Source organism: Lygodium microphyllum, unplaced genomic scaffold (genome assembly GCF_053477565.2).
Source record: "Lygodium microphyllum isolate KBCC unplaced genomic scaffold, Lygodium_microphyllum_v1.1.10 scaffold_272, whole genome shotgun sequence".
Classification (NCBI taxonomy): Eukaryota; Viridiplantae; Streptophyta; class Polypodiopsida; order Schizaeales; family Lygodiaceae; genus Lygodium; species Lygodium microphyllum.
In genome coordinates, this window is record NW_028229753.1 from 27,750 (window position 1) to 45,219 (window position 17,470).

Genomic DNA, 17,470 nt, shown 5'->3' on the forward strand with positions numbered 1-17,470 from the left:
AAACTCCATATTGGGGAATATGGGAATTTCCCATAAGTTTGGGACACATGGTCAAATCTTTGGATTTGTCATAACTTGAACACTATAACTCCAAATTGAGCGCTCTATAGCTCAATAGATTCTATTTTTCAAGAGCTTTCCAATGATAGGTCACATCATATGGTTTTGAGAAACTTATTGGCATGTTATCTGGGTGCCACCTTTTTAGTATTCGAAAAATGGGAATTGGGAGATTCCCAAACTTACTAATATTGTGTTAAGATGCCAATAGTATCAGCCTTCCCTATATCCATTGAAATGTCAATTCTAGGTAAAGAATTGCATTACTATAGGACATATTGTGTCCAAGAATGGCATTGCCATTTGATAGAGCTAAGGTTAAGGTTATTATGGAGATTCCACCTCCCACCAATCCAAAGGGTATTCAATGCTCTCTTGGGCATATTGGCTATTATTGCTACTTTTCTCTAAACTATGTTGCTATTGCAAAGCCACTTTATAAGTTTTTGGTCGTGTGGGAATGGACTACTGAATGTCAGGACCCCTATGAGACCCTAAAAAATCCTATTGTCTTTGCACCCATTTTACAAGCTTTGGATTGGACAATCACGTTTTGTGTTCATATTGATGCATCCAAAATTGCCATTGGAGTTGTTTTGTGCCAACCTAGTGAACATAACATAGACTTTCTAGTGAGCTTTGCAAGTAGGCAACTGACTGAGACTCAGATGAATTATTCCACCATTGAAATGGAAGTCTTAGAAATGGTTTTTGTCATTAAGAAGTTTTGACATTATTTTCTTGCCACTCCCTTCATGTTTTTTGTTGACCATCAAGCTCTAATTTATCTTGTGAACAAGCCATGTGCTACATGTAGAATTGCCCGATGGTTGTTACTTTTGCTTGAGTTTGACATCTCTATGGTTATGTGGAAAGGAAAGCAGTATTACATGGTTGATCACATATCTCAATTGACCAATGGAGAAAAAGAAACAAGCATCAATGATAATTTACTTGATGCCCATTTGTTTTGACTTCAACAGGAGGCCCAATTGTTCAAGGCTAACCTCACACCCCATTGAGCAGATGAAATTGTTGTTATTTTAGATAATGGAATTCCTAAACATCCCATTGAGTAGATGAAATTGTTATTATTTTAGAGAATGAAATTGTTGTTATTTTAGAGAATGGAATTCCTAAACATCCTATTGAGCAGATGAAATTGTTGTTATTTTAGAGAATGGAATTCCTAAACATCCCATTGAGAAGGCTCATCTCACTCACTTGTAGATTAAGATCTGACCCTGCCAGATGAGTGTTGGTCAACTTTATCAACTAGGCAAGATGGTCTCCTTCGATGATGCGTGTGTGAATATGACATGGAGTGTGTGCTCCAAGAAACCCATGAAGGCATTGTTGGTAGACATTTTGATTGTTAGGCTAATGTCAAGGTGATTTTCTCTCCTCCCCGGGAGTGAACCCCTATCCCCAAACCTATCCAAACAAGGTCCAACCCTAAATCTTCTCTTGTCATCACAGGTTCAATCCTTGAAACCACATCCCTTAAGGAACTCATTGATCAAGTAATTTACCTAGTCAACCAGTAGACCTTAGGTCATCAACCTAACACAATGGATGAGGCCATGTTTCTAGAGTCTATCATACTTGGTTTACTGGCCTCGATGCAACTGAGAAGGCTTCCTTCACAACTCTTAAGGCTCACTTCATTAAACGATTCACTGAGGTAGGCTATGTGGACAATTCAATTGTCTGATTCATGAACATAGAGCAATAAGACAAAGAGAGCATGCAAGACTATGTGTCTAGATTGAGAGGACTATACAAGAGAATCCCATTAGTAGAAAAATGAGCTACTACCAAAGCAATTACAAAGGCTTTTATCAATGGTATCTGCAATTAAAAGATCTATGAGGCACAAGCTTGCAATTCCATTCTAGATCAAACAAATCTCAATGGAGTATTAGATGAAGCAATCGGAATAGAAGACCTACACAAGGAGAGAATTTGAGACAATAAAGGAGAGGGTCTAGAATCTAAATCCCAATCCAATAGAGGAAAACTTGAGATAGGAAACACCAAGGCTCATAATCTCATGTTGATGTGATGAAACAACAACAAGAGCTCTTGAAAATTATCAACTCATTCAAGAAGACTCTGTATCATCAAAATGTGCAATGAATACATTGTGGTAGTGATCACTTGCCATCTGAATGCCCTCAACAAAGCATGAACTGCACAAATTGTGGGTAGTTTGGTCATGAGGCACCTACATGTTCAAGCCCCTAGGTGGCTTCCCTATGCTACACCTTATGTAAATCGTGGGCTCCTATATCCCCGACCACATAACTCACCCACCTAGTGATGCCCTAGTCCATTTTGTTGAAGATCCCATCAAGGAGAACGATTATATCAACTCGTATGTCTCATATGACGAAGAAGGAAATGCAGTTCTTATGGACTATAGACCACTCCTGATCATGATGTTAGGATGAGTCAAGGATGTGGCATGATGCAACCTTGTGAGACCCTTGATTGTTGACTTGTGGCCAACTTGGTCACATGGCCAATGATTCCCTAAGAAACAAGAACAACCGAAGGAGAATGAAGATGACGATAGGTGCCTTGAATGTGGAATCACTCACATGTATCTCAATTTCCCGAAGTAGAAATCTAGCTCCATCAAAGCTATAGCACCCATTGTTCCCTTGACTCTCTTTGTAGTCGAAATGCTGAATGATGAGAATGTGATACCCATTCCAATTAATGCCATTACTCGAGCGCAAGCTAAGCATGGTGGAGTAAGTATCCCTCGCTACTATTGGCTTTGTCATTGGAAAGAAGAATGCAAAGAAGAAAGCTAAACATGTTGCTCTCAAGCACAAGAGTGACGAGGAGACTTTAGTTCATGCAATTGCTTCGAGTGTTGAGCAAGCTAAACATGTTGCTCTCAAGCACAAGAGTGACGAGGAGACTTCAGTTAATGCAATTGCTTCAAGTGTTGAGCAAGCTACATCTACCCCACACACAGAAATGGCTGCATTAGCCAAAGTAGGTGAATACCATGACCTTGAGCATCAACTTCAGTTGATTAGCAAAGTGAAGATATTTTAGTGCAAAGGAACTCTAAATTTAGGTGCAAAGGATCCTAACTATCAAATGGCAACAAGTAACAACCAACCAAACAATGAAACAATAGTTATGTATTTGATGCTTGCATTGTGTGTTTTGAGTTTTTTGAGTTTTGATCACTTCCCTTCCTTCAATGCACATACAACCAAAGAACTATGACAAGCATGATGCACATTTAATCCACAATCGTATGACATAAATGGTTCATGTAAGAGAAGTTTGAGTTTTGAGTTCTTGCCTTTCCTTTTGTGTTTTGTGTTTTTTAAGTTTGGAGTTTTTTAATTTTTTCTCACTCTTTTTCCTTCAATGTTCACATTGTCAATCATCCATAATAAGAAAGCCGCATCTCCAATGTTGATACATGAATTGGTCAAGTAAAAAAAGTTGAGTTTTGAGTTTTGAGTTTTGTGTTTTCACTTTAATACACTCACAACCCAACAAGTATGAAAAACATGATGTATCTTCAATCCAAAATAATGTCACACTATTTGTTTAAGCAAAAAATATTTGAGTTTTTAGTTTTACCTTTTGCATTTTTGTGTTGCTTTTGCTTCAATACACACACAACCCAACAAGCATAGCAAGCACGATATATCTTCAATTCACAAAAATTTCACATGGTTTTTCTAAGCAAGAGAAGTTTGATTTTTTAGTTTTGCGTTTTGCATTTTTGTATTTCTTTCACTTCAATACACACACAACCCAACAAGCAATGATAAGCATGACATATCTTCAATCCACAAAAATGTCACATGGTTTATTTAAGTAAGAAAATTTTGAGTTTTGAGTTTAACATTTTGAATTTTGTGTTTTGTGTTTTGCATTTTTGTGTTGCTTTTACATCAATACATAGACAACCCAAGCATGATGTATCTTCAATCCACAAAAATGTCACATGGTTTTTTTAAGCAACAAATCGGTTTCTTCTAATTCGGCCTTCCTGACCGAGCTAAATGGGTTTTGAAATGCTATCCACAAACGTGGATGATTGGTATCCCATCAATCCCATACACACCCATGCACAAGGCTCCTATTCTACCATACCGTAGGAGTATGAGAGCTGTGGTGATTGCACCATCCGTGGTATCAGCAATGGCAACAAAATGTTAAGTCAAATGCACAACAATCGAGACTTTGGATAGACTTCTATTCTTTTAGAAGTTGCAACTCACTTCAACGACAATCTCTCACCTTGTTTCTTAACACTCCACTCTAACTAACCAAGCATCCTTCTTTCCAACCCAAGAAAGCAAGAGCACAAGACCAACTTACCTTCTTACATTGTAGTCCAAAAGCTTGAAGGCTCAAAGATAGTTCCACGACTACAATCAACACGATCCAATGCCGTCACTCCTTCACATCCACCACCAAGCAAACCAACAAGTCGAGAAGTTAGTAGAGAAGAAGAGAAAAGCAAGAAGATGATGAAAAGCTTCATAGTCTCTGACTCAACGCACCTATCACTCCTCCTCTCTCATTCACTCTCAACAATCGAAGAAAGATAATAGAATAGAAAAAGAGAATAGAAAGCTTCAATAGTTGCACTCATAGAGCTTCTGCAGCATGGATGCACCAAAAGGGTCAATACAACCGAGACCTCTCACCCTTATACAAACACAAATTAGGATTAGGTTTAGGACATCTCTCTAGGACAGTGCACCATTTTAGGGTTAGGGTTTGTGCCCCTTTTGCATTTTAGGGTTTCCACCATTATGAATTAGGGTTTGTGCCCCATTTTGTATTTTAGGGTTTGCACCACTGTGAATTAGGGTTTGCACCCTCTTTTTGGTGTCCTACCCTCTTCATGGATCTAGGCTAGTCAATCCCTATAGCATGCTTGTACCTTAGCCTAATTAGACCAAGCCTCACAAATAAATGTGCACAACCCACACAATACTTACGAGTGTGATAAATACAACTATGGGTGATAAATACAATGTGCACGACAAGAGTGAGCTCGACTCTCACAAAATAATACATCCGTGACAATCTGGTGTCCATGAGTACAACCATAATACACAAGTGCCCAAAATAATACAATGAATCTCCACAAAATTATAATCCTTTCAAAAAATCATAGCCAGCACTTGCACTTTGACTTCGCTTTGATCTTCTTTGACTTTAGCCTTCACAAAATATTTTTAACAATAATCAATGGTATAATTAGTAGATATTGTTAAATATTAGTTATCATTAATCCTAGATACTATTAAAAATAGAAGCAAAATATTTGAGATAATGTCATGGGAGTATAGTTGATGACACATGAAGTACTTTAATAAGGTCCATGGATGTACTATTTTTTGTTGGTCCTATGAAATCACCATATGAGGAGTGGGTAATGAAGAGGGACATATGTGGAAATGATGAAGTGGATGTGCATTGGCATGCATAGAGTGCATACATAGGCTAAGGGTGTACAATGACTAGTGGATCTTACATGGTGTCCATCAAAAGAGTAGGTAAAGCATCTCAAGAACCATATCCTTGCATGTCTTGAAGGGAAAAAGGCAAGAGGTTAATGTTTCATTGATGTGACAATGTGTTATATCATGTAGTATGATTGTAACCACAACTTGCACACAACCTATACCCTCAAGAAATAAAAGGCATGTTTTCACATAAAACTAATAACTAGTTTTTCCATGGTCTATTTTATGGATTAATGAATGGATGAAGAGATTGTGATGTCCATCCTTCATTTTTCATGCACATAATGGTATACTTTCATAGGTATTGTTGCATCTTGGTTATCATTGAACCCTAGGTACCACTAATAATACATGTGGAATATTTGAGGAAATGTTGTGTGAATATAGTTGGTGACACATCAAGCACTTTAATAAGGTCCATGAATGTACCATTTTTTGTGGGTCCTACTGAATAAGCATATGAGGGGTGGGCAATGTATGAAGAGGGACATTTGTGGAAACTATAAAGTGGATGTTAGTGGTATGCATAGAGTGTATGTATATGCTAAGGGTATACTATGACTAATGGATCTTGCAAGGTGGCCATGAAAAGAGTAGGAAAAATATCTTAAGAAGCGTATTCTTAGATACCTTGAAAAAGAAAAGTAAGAGTTGGACTTTGCATTGATGTGACAATGTATGATATAGTAGTATGATTGTTCCATCAACTTTTTATGTAAGGAAATAAAAGTTTGAGGCAAGATTTGCATTGCTCTCTAGTTATGTTTGTATATTATTCATATATAAACTTTGAGAAAATCAAAGAGGATAACTTAGTAGATTTACCTTAGGTTGGGTAACTTCATCTCAAAGATCTTGGATTGGAAGCTACTATTGAAAGAGCTCATTCAAGTTTAATAGAGCAAGATTGGAGCATTGCTTGATGCTTAAGAGTGGCTTAGTTCTTCTACTCCCTTTTCTAAACATGCTATAAGGAGATTTGCAATTTTGATTTTCCATTAAAGGTGTTAGAGCCTACCAGTACATCTCATAGTGAGACTTTTATGATATATATGTTATTGACATATATTTTAGCAACATCAGTTTTGGTTCATAGTCTAAAGCTTTGATTATTTGTAATGGTAAGAGTTTGTAAATGCTAATGAGCTATAGCCGAAGTGGTTTGAGGTGTACATGGGTGTGTGAGTTCAAACCTTGGATACAACCTTGAGGCTTGCATCTTTCAAAGTTCAAGCCTTCTCAGAAAAAATTAAAAAAGAAAAGATTTTGTAAATGACTAAGAGATAGTTTGTGACATATGTTTACATCAATTCAATTTGATAATCAATTATATTTTAACATTTCCATTTATCATTTTGGCAATGGACAAGATCCATGCAATTTAAGCGTTTCTTGGTCTCTACTTCTTTCACTTAGATGTCAAATGTAGACATTTGCCATTCTTGATTGTGAAGTCTCCATAATAGAGGGGGATATTTTTTACCTTAAGCAATTTTCACATCTAAAATGCTAAAGTGTACCAAAGACTATGTATATGAGCCCTAACCTGATGTATTGTGGTGGTAGGATGATAGAATAAGTATACAATGTGTAGAAAATAAGTAGTTTGGAAGATCTTAATGAAACTAGGAACATTCTTTCACTATTGGAAATTCAAGGAAAAACTTTCATGGTTGAAATATCATTTCTAGAGTTTCATTTATGTGTAAAAAAGATCATATAAGGCATGATGATATGGTATGATCATGTGCTAAAATTTTAGTACTTATATTAAATTTTAATTAAAAATTAATACTTACTACTGAAATATATGTGAAAATGTATTTTTTACTTTTAATCACACAAAAAAAGTTTTGAAAATAAAAATATAAAAGTTTCTTGAGTGAAATCATTGAGTAGTGGCTCAATAATTCATGTCCATGGATACTAGTACTCAAATTGTCAAGGCAACAAAACTCCATTTACGTTTGTTTCTCTAAAGGAACCTTGTGAATAGACAATTCCCTCACAATTTGATGACTATTAATGTTGTGGATAGTATTCTCTCTCTCTCTCTCTCTCTCTCTCTCTCTCTCTCTCTCTCTCTCTCTCTCTCTCTCTCTCTCTCTCTCTCTCTCTCTCTCTCTCTCTCTCTCTCTCTCTCTCTCTCTCTCTCTCTCTCTCTCTCTCTCTCTCTCTCTCTCTCTCTCTCTCTCTCTCTCTCTCTCACAAACAAAGAGTTATTATCAACATATGGTTCCAATAGGAAGAGTAAGATTCATCTTAATAGAAGGTACAAGTGTTTGAAAGCTTTAGTCAAGTTGAGCTCTTTCAAGGATTTCTAGAGGCAAGCATTGTGTTATGAGTTATAGGTATTGGGCACTTTGACATTCAATGAGAAGGGCTCTAGTAATCCACATGGTGCATAGTTGCTAGAGCCAACCCTATTTAAGGCACATGAAAATTCCAAGAGAAAGCAACTTCTTGATTCAATGAAATCATTTTAGTTAGAAGGTATCATGATGAAGTGAGAATAAAAGAAAAGATGTCTTACTTAGAAGCAAGGAATTACAAGCAAGGAAAGAAGATAATTAAAAAGATGACATTCAAGAGAAAAAAAAGTTTAGGTAGATAATTTATTGAGCACATTATGTCAACCTATATTTTTTGGGGAAACAAGACAAGAATTTGATCATGTATGAAGTGTAAAAATTTTATTGACTACATTATGTCTAAGTAGTGTGTTTGAGGAAAGAAGACAATAACTTGATAATCTAGGAAGTGCTAAATGACAAGCATGTTTTTCATTGCACACAAGATAGGCTTTCACTATTCACTTTCCTCTATACTTCAACCCTCTACTCATGCTTTAAAAAGCTTAAAACCAAGGATGAGCTTTTCTTGAAGCACAACACTCTAAACATGTTATGTCAATGGCAATTAAGACAATTTATTAGCATTGTTGAAGTAACAAGCCTACATGATATACATCCTAGGAATCTTTATGGTGTTATTGTGGAATTCACAACAATGATGTCATATCATGTAGCATGTTGCAGTAGATTTATGTAAGAGACAATCCACACATAGCAAGTTAGATCATGCAATGAAGGAGCTAGCTCTCAAGTTTTGGATAAATTAGACTAGGGTGTGTCAAAAGATGCTTATCATTGGTGTATTGGCATGAACCAATACATTGAGCATCCAATGCAGTTTCTTTTGGAATGAAAGATCCAAGTTTGTCAATGTCTATGCTATGTAACGAACACTGGTATTGTAAATAGGATTTAGCTATGCGTAAAACTTTGTGCCATGACATCTTTTCTTGAAGATAGAGGTAATCTATCAAATTGCATTGGCTCTTTTCTACTTAATACATAGCAATTAGTTATCTAGCTACGTTTTTTTTCTACTATATTACTATATATTGCTCAAACTCTATTATATTGTCTTGCAATCTAACCTATTGTTGGTCCATGGGCTATTATGTTATTCCATTGTTCTATAACTATTTAGTTTTACTTTTATGTTTAGATACTTGAATGTGCTATATATGGCATAATTTTGAGTATTTAGTAGTTCTTAGTACTATGTTGCACATAAATTAAGCTACATAATATTATTCCCCAATCTTTGTATAAGGGATACCTAGCCATGCTATGTAGTAGGAGTAGTGTGGTATAGATCAACTATTTAATGGTATGCTAATGCTATGTTGCACCCCAAGTTGGGGCTTAGTGCTATATAGCACAAAAACTTAGCTATGTTTTTGTCTTCCCCAATCGTTGTACTAAGGATGTTTGTTTGTGCTATGTAGCACAAATTGCTTGCTATCATGGCAAGAAGTAAATATGCTACTATGAATTTTTTTCCAATCATCTTGCTATAACAGGTATTATAAGCACTTGTTGAGCTATTGAAATGTATGATTTCTATAATACAACCAAATTATTCCATTTGATATTTTATTTTTTAAGTCAAATTTATAGGGCATTGAAAAGTATTGCATATGTGGCTTTTGCAAATAGACTATTTTTTGAGATTTGAAGAGATCCGTGCACATTTTCACATGGGAATGAGGTCCTTTCAGAAGCTAGCTATCAAAGAACTTCAAATACGTGATGGTATACTTGAAGGATCCAAGTAAGCTACTCATCAAAGGTGATAACTATGCTGGGAATGTAGAGGTAAATAATAGAAGCTATGGACTTTATGTTTGCAATGTGTGAAGCCAAGGTAAGCTTAGAGACACATGGAAAAACAAGTGTTCTAGAGTCACTTATGTCGTCACTAAATATCACCATGAACAACAAAAAGAGAATCCCCAACACTACACAATGCTTGATCATATGGGTGTGAGCTACATGTATTCTTAGCTATCAAATTTAACCTGCCATTGGTGGACTAGTCTCTAAGTTATAATAGAGCAATAAAGTGATGCCCCCCAAAAGCAAAATGCATCCCAAAACAACTTAGTAATACTTTTGCAAAAATGATGCAACCTAGTTAGCCCCTAAAGTTATAATACAAACTTTTTCATATTATATATAAGCTTAATGTGAATCAAACAATTAAGCCATGTAAATTGTTAAATTTTTGGATTTTGTTAAACCTTAAAACAATGCATGCATGAATGTCACTCTATTGGCCCATTATTGTCACTCTTTTGTGAACCCTTTATTTATAACTAGATCTACTTTTGTGAACCTTTCATTTATAACCCTTCTTTTGCAATCCCTTTAGAACCCTTTCTTTATAAATAAGTCTTCTTGATTAAAAATCAAAACACCCCAAAGTTTGTTTTAAAACTCCATATGATATATATAGTTTTGCTATTATAAAGCATTTGTGTAACTCACTTGGAAAAAAAAATTATAATGGGGGATTGTTATATGACACTCTATTGGCCCCTTTACCCTACTTGTCCTTGTCAATCCACAAATCCATTCGCCATGCTATGGCCTATGAGGCAACACCATAGCTTCCAAAACATTGTATGTTAGTAAGGTAATGGGAGAGCATTTTAGCCTATTGTAGGTTATTTTTACATTATATCTTCCAATAATGACATACTAAGTTTTTGCATTCCCTGATTTTCTATGAGGAAACATTTTCTATCCATGTAGCACAAGGTGCAATATCACAAAGTCTAGAAGTGGTATTGATTCTTGGACTCTAATATATAGTAAACATGAATATTCGAAATATGCAATTGAAGACGTGATCTCTGGAAATTGAAACTTCTAGTATAGTTTAAAGGCATACTATATATAGCAAATATGCAATGTTGTATAGCACAAATTTGTGCACTATCACAACCTTACTTGTGCTATTGCTCTTTGGGTAATGATACATAGCACAATATGCATCCACAAGATTGTTCCATTAATAACTAACACTAGTCGATTGGCTAACCGCACTTCACACAGTTGGCATCATTGCAAAGTTCATGAGGCTACACCTCGCTCGCTTTGCATTTTTGTGATCAAAGCGAAGCAACCGTGCTATCACACAATTACTTCTCTTTGATTACAAAAACCAAAATACCCATGTATAATGAATGATGTATATTTTAACTACTTGAAGCTATTATACTAACTCTTAGAAATTGAATGTAGCCTGTATGTGGGTTAAATTTTTCATTATTTTTATATCTTCATTTCTGTAAAACTTTCAAGCAATGTGTCCTCTAGTGTCACTTTATTGCTTGCATTGTCAATAAGCTATATACACAAATACATGATTGTGAAGCTCAAGAAGCTGTACCTCAGTAACTTCTTGTTTTTGTGTAGTATGAATTATTTCCTTTGGTAGAAAAATATGAAGGATTATATATCATGTCACACTTTACATATGCATTTATGTTGATGTATGAAGATTATTGCCACCAAAAGGTGGAAGATCCTTGTGCAACCATTGGAGTGCCAATAGGTCCAAAGCAATATGCCCACTATTGAAAAGACAAGAGATGGCTTTTTTGTCTAGGTAAACACTAACATTTTTTGAAAAGATGGGAGAGGTCAACACTAACCTTTATTGAAACAAAATGTGGTAAGTAAAGAATTCATCCATTTGAACAAACAAATGAGAGAGAGAGAGAGAGAGAGAGAGAGAGAGAGAGAGAGAGAGAGAGATGTATGGTTTGCTACTACAATGTGGTGCCCACTTGAATGATCTTAACCATGTTGCCAAATTTGAGAGATATTGAGCGAGAGGCGTATATAGATTATTGCTACAATGCATCAATCCAATGGCACTACCACACTCTAGAGAAGGGGGGCCTACATATGTAATACATTATCTCAACTCATGAAGAGAGAGAACATTAGCATTAAAGGAGAGATGAATCAAGATAGAGAGTGCATTTCAAAATGAAAGAATCTTATTCTTAAAGTTATTTTTCAAAAATAAAAATAAATGGGAGCATGCTATACAACATAGAATCAATCCCAAGCTCAAGAGATCCTTGAATCATACCGTAGTGTAGATTTTTGCATGGAATGCATTATCATTATACAATCAGGCATCCATTACATAGTTATAAGAGCACAAGGTATAGAAATGTTTCTTATACACGAGACATGCCTACAATACAATATGTTTAGTAGAATTGATGCATTTTGAGAAAGAAAATTCCGCTTTTAGTGTTCAATTTCCAAATTCTAAAAAGAAAACATGGAGTAAATGAATGTGCAAGAACCTTATTTTCTCAACTGGACCATTGGTAGTTTATAACTTGCAAGGCCTCCTCTCATACATGTGCATAAAAGAAAAGATGGAGCAAATGAATAGCAAGAGCCCTATTTTCTAGAAGAACTTGACACTTAGTAGTTTATAACTTGCAAAGCCTCCTCTTATCCATGTGCATTTTTGAAAGTTTTAACACTACAAATGTATGTTAACAATGAATATATGTATTGAGTCACATAGAATTGCTTCAATGATAGTACTACACAAACAACAGATATTGTGAAAATGGGATTTATAAGCAAAGCTTAATTGATCAAAGGAGCTTCCAACATACATAATTGTACCAAAGAAACGACCTCTATTTCCCACAAGAATTCTCAACAAAGTTTATTTGATCACAAGGAGCTTCCTATATATGAACCAAACAAATAGATTCCATTTCCATTTAAGGCCAACATAGATGATTATTCTTCTTCATCTAGTGAGAATCTATGTCACCATAAATGATGGTGGAGCTATGGAGGTGAGATAAGGCTTTGTAGGGATAGATGAGTGGGTTAAGGTGGACTTGGGCAAGCTTAAGAAGGATGACAACCACATGTGGAGAAAGATCTCTACTAGGAGAAATAACTAGTGTGTGTGAGAGTGAGTGTGTGATACATATATATATCAATAGTTGTGCTCAAAACTCCATATTATCCACCCTCCCAAAATGTATACAAGTGTGTTCATGTGAGTGTGCTTGGATACATCTATACACATGGTCTCTGAAGCTCCCTTGATGTCTCAAGGTGAAAATACATAAGATTATTATTGCTACATATCTATGCACACCAACACATGCACCATATACACTATTAATCCCATTGGCAGCATTGGGCCTACTTACAGCACTGCATGGTTGCACAATCTTTGCATTTGATATCCTCAAACAAACCAAATCTATGGTGATATCTCATAATATGGACCATTCAGCCACAGTGAACTGGCATCATATCCATTTCCTGTGTCATACAAACCCTTCCTTGGCAAGGCACCATGATAATATCCATTGCCTGCTAGCTATGTCAAATGATGGGTACATGCCTTCTCTAAGAGGCACAACAAGGTCGCCTACAAGCTAGCCATAGGGGAAACCGCTCTCTAGCTCAGCTTTTATGAATGGCAAGTGCATATTAGAATGGGAAGTTGGGAGCACATCTTTCATATCCTATTGTAAAGGAAGAGCATATTCTAACGCGGCCTCTTGAAGAGAAGGGGCAGATTGAGAGGTGGACTTGAGCTGGGGTGTTGAAGAAAGGAACAGATTCTTCTTCACCTATTTTAGGAAGGCCTGATACTCCTATTCTTCTCCTCGTGATCACTCGGATGGTGCTCTAGATATAGATATGCATAAGCCAATAAGCACCTTCACCTCAATCTAGCTACATGACCATTGTAGTGGTCCAAGCTTTCCATAGCAGCCCAGACAAAGCAGAGCAACAGCCGATCCTTGAGGGCCTTCACCTTCACCTTCACCTCAATCTGGCTACATGACACCTTCACCTCAATCTGGCTACATGACCATTGTAGTGGTCCAAGCTTTCCATAGCAGCCCAGACAAAGCAGAGCAACAGCCGATCCTTGAGGGCCTTGGCTCTCACCATTGGGCTCTCAACATCACTAAATTGCAGGCGTGAAGGGGAGGGATGAAAGGACAAGCGATAACTCTCTGGCTTTTCTCTTCGGCATAGCAGCAACTAATATAGCAGCTTGCATCCCAGACGCACCCTTGAAGGCAGTGGATCTAGCATCCTAGGGGTATTTGGTGAGAGGAAAAAGAGGACTGGATTTCTGCATGCACAAGAAAGAGAGATTTCAATGTAACACATGCACTGTTTGTGTGTGTGTGTGTGTAGAGAGAGAGAGCTGCTGCTGCTTGCAGGGGTGGGGGGATATATGTGAATCCCATGCAGAATGAAGAGTCCGATTGAGAGAGGCCAATTTGAAATTGAGGAGGTTTGGGAGCATCCTACAATTGCCATGTAGGTACAGTAGTAGCTTTGGTAAATTGGCCAATCATAATAGATAGAAGATAGATAGATAGATAGATAATAGAATAATAGATATCAAGTAAGCTCCTCTATCAAGAAAACAATCACAGGTATGCAGGATAGATGAGCAAAATAGACATATATATGTAAGATAGAGCAAGACATAATTCATGGAAGTACAGCAGCTTGCTATGAATAGCATACTTCATAGAAATATAGCAGTCTATTGCTATGTAGCACAAAGCCTTTCCTATGTAGCACAAGCTACAAGCAAAAATTGTGTAACCAGATCTGTGATATATTAGTCTGCTGGTGCAATATAGCACAAAGCCTTCCAATCTAACACAAGACGCAAACCAGAGTCTACCAGCCCCACATCTTGAACCAATAGTCTCCATCTGTACCCTGTTGGTGCTATATGATACAGAACGAAAGCTTCCTACATAATACAAGATATAAGCCAAAATTCTGTAACCAAACAGGTTATAACCAGAGTATCCATCTGTCCTATGTAGCAGTCTGTTGATGCTACATAGCATAAAGCCTTCCTATAAAGCACAAGGTAGACGTAAAATTTTTATTACCAAACAGTTTGTAAACAGAGCATTCATGTGTCATATAACCGTCTGTTGATGGTATAGAGCACAGAGCCCTCCTATAAAGCACAAGATGCAAATAGACATTAATTAATCAAAAAATTAGAAACCAAGGGAACCATCTGTGCTCTATAAGAGTTTGTTGATGCTATATAGTACAAAGTCTTCGTATACAGCACAAGATACAAGCAAGAATTGTGTAACCAAACCTGTCCTAGATAGCAGTTTGTAAATGGTATATAGCACAAAGCCTTTCTATATGTCACAAAAAGCGTGTAGATAAGCAAACATACAAGTATTCACAGATATTGAATCATTGAGATACTGTTTGGCACTCGTGGAGAAACCACTAACACCAGTATTGGGCTTTCCTCAAACAATTGGGAGCCCATTTTGGAACAATGTTTACAAAACCCATTCCGATAACACATCGGAAGCTCCAAGTGGGTGAGTTAAAGCAGCCAGTTTCAGACTATGACCACTCTTGATCTGTGATATGGAAGCTGAGGTGACAAACAGTTGTACACACACGTAAGGTTGAACAAAAAACGAAGTCAGAAAAAGATGACCATCGGCACTTGCATTCTTTTGCCAACTCTAGCTTGTGCAAGCCTGATGCTAATCAAGGTCCAAATTCATCTCACAGGTGACTTATGAACTCACGAAGTCTCTCTTCAAAGGAGTAAAACAGATCAGAGTTGGGCAAAAGGAAGAACCCCATGGTGGCATTCTCCAAGAACATAACCTGCACATGTTTGCCAGCCTGCTGCATAGAGTCCACATAATTGAATTGCCAATCTTGAAGAAGGTCAAGGCCCCCGACAGCCACCAAGCAAGGAGGAAGATTTATCTCAGCCAACTGTGGTGCCAGGGGAGAGAAAGGATTGCAAGCTGGGTGCTCTCTGTTTGCCCCAACAGGAAGAAAAGCTCGCCAATACCAATCTCTATCCCTTATTGTGACAAAGTATCTACCATCCAATAATATCTCTGCAGGAGTCCTCTGTTGTCCTCCAAACATAGGCATTAAGAGAACCATCCCTGTGAGATGTATGCCCTCTTCTGCAGCCCTAACTGCAACATTATGGGCTATGTTCCCCCCTGAGCTGTCTCCAGCAAGAATGCACCTGCTTGGGCAGCAACCCAGAGATAAAAGACACTGTTTCCCCATGGGACTCCTTGCCCATCTCAGACATGTCAATCCATCATCATATGCTGCCGGATACCTGTGTTCGGGTGCTCGTCTGAAATTGAGAGAAAGCACAACAGCATTACAAGCCTTTGCAAACCTCCTGCACATCGTATCATATATGGCAGTATTGGCAGAGGAGTGGACAAAGCTACCTCCATGAAAGAAAATGAGCAGAGGCCTCAATAATGGTGTCTGCCCCTGATGCTGTGCTGCTCTTCCACCAGTTTCGGCATGTATATCATTAGGACCGCCATGATCTGGCGGAGGATCTACCACCGCCCAAAACAGACGACCCCACAGGTGAGTTGCTCTGTCTATGTCCACATCAACATTAGCAACGCCTTCGACAGGGGTTGCATTTGCTGTTCTCTTTCTGTCCAGAAACTCGGCGAGGTTGCGGTTTAGGGTTCCATCTGGCCTGCGGAGGAGCTGGTATATCACCTGGAAAGTGGAGATCAGGACATATGTTGTTAAGGGGACGATTTCCTGCGGAGAGACAAAAGATAGTATTAAGGAGACGATTTCCTGCAGACAGACAGACACAGACAGAAAGACGGACAGAGGGATCATCCAAATTCCAAGAGCCCACAATTTGTATTTTTATTTTTATTCAAAGAATCCATCAGAGATAACTTTGAACATGTCGGATCAGAAAAAAGAAAGGTGGGGGAAAAAAACAGTGATACTTACTTTGCAATCAGGAAGGCCATGTCTGCTGCTGCACATGGGATCATTCCGCGAATGGGTCCCTCCTGCGGATGCTGCAGGAATCATTCTTCTTTCTGTAATTGTTTGCAATCAGAGACAGAGAAGCCGCCAACAGGAAGCGACTGCATCAATGGAGCTTGCAAGAAAACCTGGAAATGGAGCTCAACATTCAGAGAAGACGCCAGCAGGAAACGATCGCAAACCTGCCAAGAATCAGGCCTCATATTTCTTTTTTCTAAAGGGCAACTGATGTTTAGAAGAAGGCCTGAGACTCCAAACTCCAGAGCATGCCCCCTTTGCCTTTTAAAGGCATATAACATTTTTTAAATTGGCCAATTCCTGTGATGGGTAGTATGATGTACATCCATCTCCCCCCCCCCCAAAAAAAAAAAAAAAAAAAAAAGGGAGGTTAGAACTTTTTATTGTTCGAGTGGTTGAAGAAATTTCTTTAGGAAAATTATTTCAAAATTATAAATACTAGCGTTCCTAGGTCGTTTCGTGGCGAGCTGTTGCAAAGCTCGAGCATCGTATTTCTCGCATGTTTAGAAAATCACTCTCACATCTCACCTTTCTTCTCTTAAATATCTTTCTCAACTTTCTTCTCTCCCATCTCACTCTCTAACTTCCTCTCACTTCTTTTCTATGTCCCTCCCCCCTTCCCCCTCTCTCATCTCTTGCCTTTCTTCTAAATAT

General features: G+C 37.6%; 1 protein-coding gene across 2 annotated transcripts; it reads right to left on the reverse strand.

The window, feature by feature from the left end:
- Positions 1-15,007: 15,007 nt before the first annotated feature.
- Positions 15,008-17,070, reverse strand: LOC148008197 (gibberellin receptor GID1C-like). Of its 2 annotated transcripts, none has more exons than XM_087674428.1 (2): positions 16,760-17,070; positions 15,008-16,510 (listed from the first exon to the last, which is right to left on the reverse strand). In XM_087674428.1, exons 1-2 carry the CDS (start codon positions 16,841-16,843, stop codon positions 15,521-15,523), a joined length of 1,074 nt encoding a protein of 357 aa, XP_087530554.1. In that variant the 5' UTR covers positions 16,844-17,070; the 3' UTR covers positions 15,008-15,520. The 2 variants fall into 2 exon arrangements, with proteins under 2 accessions (XP_087530554.1, XP_087530553.1); XM_087674427.1 differs by having other exon boundaries at positions 15,010-16,555; positions 16,760-17,069.
- Positions 17,071-17,470: the final 400 nt, after the last annotated feature.